The sequence below is a fragment of the Elephantulus edwardii genome, unplaced genomic scaffold (assembly GCF_000299155.1).
Source record: "Elephantulus edwardii isolate Elephantulus edwardi_28Jun2011 unplaced genomic scaffold, EleEdw1.0 scaffold00097, whole genome shotgun sequence".
Classification (NCBI taxonomy): Eukaryota; Metazoa; Chordata; class Mammalia; order Macroscelidea; family Macroscelididae; genus Elephantulus; species Elephantulus edwardii.
Window position 1 is genome coordinate 8,899,273 of NW_006399847.1, and position 8,694 is coordinate 8,907,966.

At 40.5% G+C, this 8,694-nt stretch overlaps 1 protein-coding gene across 1 annotated transcript in view; it reads right to left on the reverse strand.

Moving 5' to 3' along the window:
- Window positions 1–8,694, reverse strand: part of LAMA1 (laminin, alpha 1) — a 177,285-nt gene that overhangs the window by 105,009 nt on the left and 63,582 nt on the right. Inside the window, exons 11-16 of the mRNA XM_006891430.1 lie at window positions 7,537–7,677; window positions 5,935–6,108; window positions 5,201–5,302; window positions 3,985–4,196; window positions 2,931–3,042; window positions 1,491–1,601 (exon numbers count right to left, since the gene is read on the reverse strand). Coding sequence (XP_006891492.1) covers window positions 1,491–1,601; window positions 2,931–3,042; window positions 3,985–4,196; window positions 5,201–5,302; window positions 5,935–6,108; window positions 7,537–7,677 — 852 coding nt within the window. The remainder of the gene's footprint in view (window positions 1–1,490; window positions 1,602–2,930; window positions 3,043–3,984; window positions 4,197–5,200; window positions 5,303–5,934; window positions 6,109–7,536; window positions 7,678–8,694) is intronic.

Below are 8,694 nucleotides of genomic sequence, written 5' to 3' on the forward strand. Positions count from 1 at the left end.
GAGGCAATATGCCTTTTAATTTCCTGGCTTCTGGTGCCAAGAGTGTTGACTGTGGAACCAAGCAAACTAAACCTGTGCACAATCTCAATCTCTTCACCATCCATCCTGATGCTGTCAAATGGTCCATGGTGAGAATCTTTGTCTTCTTGACATTGAGTCTCAATCCATATTGGAGGGTAAAGTCCTTGACCCTCTGCTGCAGGTGCTTCAGGTCCTCCTCAGTTTCAGCAAGAAGGGTTTTGTCATCTGCATAACGCAGATTGTTGATAGATCTTCCACCAATCTTGACCCTACATTTCTCCTCATAGAACCCAGCTTCCCCGATAATCTGTTCTGCATACAGATTGAAAAGGTATGGAGATAGGACACATCCCTGGCATACGACCTAGTCAATTTTGAACCATGCAGTTCCCTTGCTCTGTTCTGACGACTGCCTCCTGGTCCAAGTATAGGTTTCACATTAGAATGATCAAGTGTTCTGGAATTCCCATTCTTTTAAGAATCAGCCACAGTTTGTTATGATCCACACAGTCAAATGCCTTTGCATAGTTAATGAAACACAGATAGACATTCCTCTGCTATTCCCTTCTTTCAGCTAAGATCTATCTAACATTAGCTACAATATCCCTAGTACCACGACCCCTTCTAAACCCAGCCTGGACTTCTGGCAGTTCTCTGTTGATGTGCTGCTCCAGTCATTTTTGGAGAGATGGGTGAAGCAAATGGGAAAGATCTGGTGTGAAAAACAATGTATATGAATTTTATAAATAAGCCGGTATTAAAAAAATATACAGTATTTCAGAAGTTCCATAAAATGAGATATGCTTATAAAACCTAAGCATGGAAAAATAATATACTTAAAGTATTTTGGGCTAGGAGGAAACTTTATGTCTTGGTCATTGTTAACGATAAAACCGGCAGTGGATTGATTCAGTGACTGGGATAATAGGGATGGGAGTGTCAGAGACAGTGCGATTGGTACAGGACAGAGTGGAGTTTAGGGCTGTTGTACATAGGGTCGCTATGAGTCGCAGGCGACTCGACGGCACATAACAACAACAACAACAACAACATTTACACTTCCACCAAAGTAACATTTTTTTCATAAAAACAAGAAAAGTTTTATGTCATAAATTTAAGCCCACAGCACTCCTTTGGTATGAAGGGCTTGGGATGATCTTCCTGAGGAAGAAACACTTGCTACACATCTCTTCTGCTCAGCAAATGGAAGTGGAATGTGTAGAATACAGTGGTATGTGTGGAAGAAAGTGGAATGGGTAGAAGGCAGTAGTATGAGTAGAAGACAATGGGACGGGTGGAAGACAGTGGGATGTGTGGAAGACAGTGGGATGTGTAGCAGATAGTGGTGTGGGTGGGAGACAGCAGTGCAGGTGGGAGACAGTGATATGGATGGGAGGAGACTGTAGTGTGGGTGGGAGACAGTCATATGAGGAGAAGACAGACATTTAAAAGCTCAACAATAAACTCACAGAACAAGTGCCGTGGATATCACACTCCGTTGCATGGCCGTGGCACTCACACAGCTGGCAAATTCCTCCAAAGAGGATTCCGTCCATGCGGTAGTAGCCAGGGAGGCAGGTCTACAAAAGAAGGGTGGGTTGGTCATGCTGTGAATGTAACTCAGCAGGTTATGCAATCATCTTTCCACTGAGGGAGAAAAGTCAACTGCTCAATTTCCATTGAGTAGAGAAAACGATTTCTTTCTCAAAAACCTTATTGAAGTATCACATGCCACGAGGATTACTTGTTTTAACTGCCCAATTGAACGATTTCTAGTAAATTTGTTGAACCATGCAACTCTCACCAAAATCCACTTCCATAGTCTTTTTTAAAGGCAGAAACATACACAAAACAACTTAATGATGAATGTAATCAGTCAATATTCACCCCAGTTATTCCAGTACAATATCCTTAAACTAGAATGCAGTAGCATTCAGTCATTTAATTAGTATCTCAATCAAAATTCTTTTTCTCGAATTCTCCCCATTTTATTTAAAATTCGTGATAAGTTTCCACTAAATCAATCATGGAATTGCAGATCTATGTCAGATAAGGAAGCTCTACAGGTGTGCTTTCTCTGACTGAGCAATGAACACGTAACTTGGCCAATCTGGGACACTTTCTCTACCCGTGAGGAAGACAGAACCACCCAGCACGAAGAAATTAATCTAATCCTCATGACAGCCCTACGGCATAGTCTACTTTATCGACTTGGGATTTGGAACACAGAGCAATTTGGGTCTTTGCCCAGAGAACCGAAGGTGTGGAAGCCAGGTGTGCACAACTCTAAGACCCATATCATATCCAAAACAGCCTGGGGCCAAAAGTTTCTAAAAATAGATCTACAGCTGTTCAATATTCTTGGTGCTTGTAATTTGTAAATGTTTAAATGAAATCAAGTTTAAGCATCTTTAGAAATGAAATTGATATGGGTATCCAGCTTTCCTATAGAGAGTTTGATAGGTAATTCAGTGATCAAGGAAAGAGGTTTTTTTTTGTTTTTTGGTTTTTTTCATTCAGCAGAGTAGAGTTTTACTGTACCTAAGGTGTTGTGACAATGGGGTGGAGCCTCTAATTCTTGGTCCAGACTATTCAGAGAAGTAGTTTCCCTGGATACCTTAGGGATTCAGATAATAAATCTAGAGTGTGGGTTTTGCATTTCTGCAAGACAGCAGCATTAAGTCAAGTAATTTCCATGTGCCCAGCCCACCCACAGAGGTATCAGGTTTCTTGAAACAGCATGACTTCCAATATTCTTACAAGCATCTCAAATGTGCTATAGCTCAGAACAGTCTGAACCAAATACGGAGTGTTAAAAATACAAAATAAAATGTGTATCATTACCTGCCTTCAGTGCATGTATAAGCAAAAATGGAAATGAAGTAGATAGTTGGAGAGAAAAAACTTACTTCGCAAGAGATGCCTGAATATCCCAGTGGACATTCGCATTGCTCCACATCAGTAGCCAGGGACAAGTCTATAACATTAGGATTTGCTGTGTCCAGAGAGGCAGAATCCAGCCTGCAAAGAGACATGATATATGACTTAGATACTTAAAAATCATTCATATGATAAGGTATTATGGTTATCACAAGAGTCCACAATTAAGGTTGCATAGTGGAATGTACTTGGGGCGGTGGGAGGGGTGCGGGGGGGATTGTGTACCAGGGAGGGAGTGTTTCTTTTACTTTTGAAAGAGAGGAGCAAACTGGGGGAGGGGGGAGGGCTGGGCAGGGAGAGAAATGCAGCAATGAATGAATGGAAATCCAAAATCTCTGTAAATGTTCATTAAAATCATTAAAAAAAATTCTTAAAAGATAGAATTCAAACAAAATGGTGATTGTCACTAAAAGTTTTCACAGCTCAAGTCTCTCTGGATCCCATCGCACCATTCCCCTTCAACAAGACATCTTCAGGATTTGGTGCAACAATGTACGTTGTCCGTAGATAGTTCGGGGAAAGATTCTGAGTTGAAAGATTTTGAGTTGAAGCACTTCAGGAACTTCTATTGCATCTTCAAATAACCAGCTGCAAATAGTTTTTCCTTAAATGCATAATTTTTAAAATGCTTTCATTGCATCAAACTTTTATTGTCAGCTCAACACTGCCAGAGTTGGACCTTTACAAAGACACAAAATGACCAAAGATGCACAAATTTTCTCTGACAAAACTGGAAACCATTAACATCAGAATTGTCAGAACCAGACCCCAAAGGAATCCAGACAGTTGTTCATTGATCAAGTGTTTCTCAGAACCCTTTTGATCCTGACAGCAAATATTTCTCCTTTAAGATAGGCTTGTCATAAACACTATATTTATGTCTTCAGTAATATATTAATGAAAATAATATTGTAAGGCATCTGACTTCATTAAGTGTATCTTTAAGATAATAAGAGTAAAATATATTACTTTTAACATGTCTAACAATAATGTCAAAGATTTTCCTTGCTATTCACAACATACCTGTAAAGAGCCATTTTTGCAGAGTTGTAGTTGGCACGGATGAAGAGATGTGTCACATTGGCAAGGACGGTCATCAGCTGGTCACGATCTATCTCCTTTTTGGTGGCAAAGTCTCGGAAGTTCTCAGGCACAAGTCTCACCACATTGAAGTGCTCCTCATAGGGCTGCAGCGACAGGCCCTCGGACTGTGTGCTTAAAGTCAGCCCATTTCCCTGATATTTAAAAGCAAGAATTATGCATAATTCAATTTAATAAGTAAAAAGAAAACCAAGAGGGTTTTAAAAAAAAAATTCATCAACATAGTATGATTAAGCTTAGGTGTTTGTGGTGGGACGGGTGATGGGTGGAATTTCTACTTGTTTGCCTAGGGTTATCAGACAAGTTGCTCCATTGTATTTCTCTAAAAGGGATTCAGATGGAGAATCCAAAGAGGGTGTACTGTGCTGAGGTTTAAGAAAAGAGACAAAGTCATACAGTCATCTGAACTTTCATCAAGAAACCAAACTGTCATCCCTAATCTTTAACTAAAGAATGTAAGTTTAAAAAGGATGTAGACTTCCAGCTTTCCTAGAATTGCCATTAACAAAAGTCATTGAATGTGCACAGCTTTCAGCTGCTGTAGGACTGGGCAGGAGGTAAGGGGAGGAGTGCAGAAACTGGAGATGTGTGACTGAGACCACTTCTGCCCAAAAGCACTGCAGACCTTATGGCACTAACATTTTGGGAGACTATCTAGGAGTAGCAAGCTCTGGGGAGATGTGTCTTTGGTGAAAGAAAGGGCAGAACAGAGGTAGAGAAGGTGAGAGAGGAACCCCCAAAAGCAAAAGCACATCATTGATCCTCTTGTTTCCAGCATGGCTTAGTCTACTCTTCTGGGAAGGTAAAGTGGCAGGAGGGAACAACTTCTGGGAAGATAAAGTGGCAGGAGGGAACAAATGGTGTTTAAAAGGATAGAATTAGTTGTGAAATTTCCTTTTAAAATATGAAAATATAGGCAAACCATGGTGATTGAGGGAAGCAAAACTTGTGCTGTCCTGTGTCAATTCTTGAAACAAAGACAGAATGCTTGTTGTCATAGAGTCCTTGAGTCCACGAGAGGTAAGGCAATGTTGATTGGTCACTCAGCCATGATTCCTGATTACTATGCCTGCCTTCCTGAGCCACCTTATTCAGATTACTGCCCAGGAAGAAAGAAGCTCAATATAAAAACAATCACCTTAATGATAACATCAGCATGAGACATTAGGTCACTGTCCACTGCCTCCACTGGAATATCGTAAGACACTGTGTATTTTAGGAATCTTCCATAAGAAGTCAGCTGAAACGAATGATTAAAAGTTAGCATGAACAACATAGCGGAAATCATATTCTCTCAGCCAGAAGTGGTCACTGGGACTCATCTCAACACAACCATGTTACAGGTAAGTCCAACAGTCACAACATGTAGGCAAGGACATTAATATTGAAGGTCATAGGCTACATGAATGTTTTATCAATACGTACTACCAAAATGAAAGACATGTTTACTTGTGCAGAAGAGAAATGTATTCCTTTTTAGGAATGTTTTCTCTGAGCCTGACCATTTATGAAGCCTTGGAGATGGTAAGATCAAGATATAGCTGACTGAGAACAAAGCAGAATTGTGGCTCAATATTCCATTAAAGGCCCAAATGACATAAGAACCCAGAGAAAGAAAATAAACTGTCTGTCACTGGCGGGGAAGAAGACTTTATCAACCAGACCAATAAGAGTAAGAATTTATACTTAAGGATAAAATAAAAAATGGGAAAAGGATTAAAAAGGACACACTGAATGAAATGTAAGCAAATGTTGTAAAATTTCCTGCCAAATACTCAGTGGGCAATAAAGCTACTCTAAGTTGCAAATAGAACTTTATTATTATTCCCTGAGATTTGTCTGAGATGCCACTTTCCCCAGAGATGTGCTTACCTTATTCCCTAGGTAAGCCTTAGGAGCTGACCAGTAATACTTGGAAGTTAGTCTTTGCATGATATGGGAATTGTTGATGCTAATTTGATGAAGTCCTCCATGGGGAACCTGCTGGGACTGGATTGCATTTGAACTGACCAAGTCCGTGACCAGCCATCCAGACATATCCTTGACCTTAAAAAAAAAAAAAAGCAATCTTGAATTTTAGAACAAAAACTAGAAGTTACTACCTTAGATTTTAGATTTTACCCAGCCTAGGACTGTCATGCTCAAAATGAAGAGATAGATTCATACAGTTCATCTAGTTAAAAAATTAGCTTGATTGTGATTATGGAATCACACAACCTAAGATCCTTCTTTTTTGTCAAAGGACCAAGAAAACCTGAAAATGAATCAAATGTATCCCTCAAATCTAAATAAATAATAGGAAAATTGTATAACTACCATCGACCCATATTTCAGATTAGAAAAAACACAGAATGTAATCAATGCATTGAGTAAAATATCATTTGCTAATCTGACGTTCCCTTTCTTGTTACCCAGCCTTCTATCTAAATGTTGGAAATGCACAGAAATAATCTCCAGATTCTATCCATTCCATTGCGATGGCCACTGGGTGTGGGAATATGCCTTCATTCTCAGGTGCTGATACAATGGGAAGGAAGGAGAAGGAGAGTCAGGGACTAGCCTCCCACCAGTTCCCACCATGTTGAAGGCTGGTCTCCTGAGATGAGGAGAGTCATGTTACAGGCAAGTCCAACAGCCACACATGTAGGTAAGGGCAGTCATATGAAAGGTCATAGAAAGAAAAGAGATTATGTGAAAATTTTATCAATACATACTACCAAAATGAAAGATATTGTTTATTTGTATAGAAAAGAAATGGATTCCTTTTTAGGAATGTTATCTCTGAGCCTGGCCATTTATGAAGCCCTGGAGATAGTGAGATCAAGATATAGCTGACTCAGAACAAAGTAGGATTGTGGTTCAGTATTCCATTAAAGGCCCAAACGACTTAAGAACACAGAGAAGGAAAATAATTATCTGGTCAAGTAGGACCCTCTACTTCATCACCTAGAACTCCTTCTCCAGACAGCACGGGTAGCTTAAGTGTCCCTCATAACCCCTGTACCACCTGTTGGTGTGCTCATCATTCTCATTACAATGATCTACCTCTGTCCCCTGTTAGCTTTTTGGAACTCAGAAAATTGTGCCTGATCCTGTCACTTGGTGAGCTGTTCTGGTCATAGAAGTTATTAGAGGAAGTGGAGCAAGATCTGACCCCACCACTCAATGCATTTGTCATGCTTTCAAGGCATTTAAATGAGATGCATTCTGCAATACCATGTTGTCACATGGTCACTACAGTAGACAAAGAACGTATCTATACAGAAATGAGTAATGGGGATAAACATAGCCTATAAAAAAACTTCAGGACACTTTCAGCCTTTGGTCTGTGCTGCTGCCTTTCTGAGTGAATGGACACACTGCGAAGACATGCTGGGGTCAGCCCTACAGCTTATGAGCCACTCCACAACATCATCTCAGGTACAGTAAATAAACCAACAAATCAAATTCTTGTTCCTGGACACCGTCACCCACCTGGCTGACAGGCCAAGAAAGACTGTCGCAGACATTAGACACACCAAAGCAGAAGCACTCAGAGCAGCCCTGGGGGTTTCTTTCCTTCAAGTTGAAGAATCCTGGTTTACAGCGATCACAGTTTTCTCCTTCAACATTTTCCTGCGCATTAGGGTAAAAGATTAGCTTTAGAAACAATATATCCATTTGTTGTTGTGTTGTGTACTGTAGAGTCAGGACCAACCCATAGATGACCCTCCAGCAAGTTTTCAGAGACAGTTAATCATATGGGAGGAGATTATCTATCCTTCTCTCTCTGAACATCTGGTGGATTCAAACCACGTGCCTTCAAGATTTCAGCACACCTTCTTGCCATTAGGCCACAAGAGCTCCCTATATCCAATAAGAGAGGATAAATAATGGCATTATCATAGCTTTAACAAAAAAGGCTTTGGCAATTGGAGGTAGAGAAATACACATTACAAGTATTCGTGAAGTCAAGTTAATATATTCAGAACATTGCTGTTGGTTGTCTAGTTGATTCAAGCTCAAAGCAACCGTATAAGATGCAGCAGAATCACTCCATAGGTTTCAAAAAGCCCTAGTAGCACAGAGCATGATATAGTAGGCTGCTAACCAAACGGTAATGGTTTGAATCCACTCTAATGAAGAGAGATAAGGCAGTCTTCTCTCATAAAGGTTTACAGCCTTGACAACAATATGGAAGATGTTGTTGTTGTTGTTGTGTACCATCAAGTCAGAAACTACTCTCCAGCAGGTTTTTCAGAAGCAGTAATCACACAGGAGGAGATTATCCATCTTTCTCCCATGAAGCTACAGGTGGATACCCATCCTTCTTCCGCGGAGCAAATGGTGCATTAGAACTGAGTGTCTTTGGGGTTGCAGAACGGATTATTACCCCTAGGCCATCAGAACTCCCTTATGGAAGATGTTGTTGTTGTTGTTATGTGCCGTCGAGTCGCTTGCGTCTTATAGTGACCCTATGTACAATAGTCCTAAACTCTGCTCTGTCCTGTGCCAATCACACTTTCTTCGATACACCCATCCTTATTACCCCAATCATGGAATCAATCCACCTCATAGAGGGCCTTCCTCTCCTGCACTGTCCCTCCACCCTCCCAAGCAAGATGTCCTTTTCCAAGGACCGGTCCCTCCTTA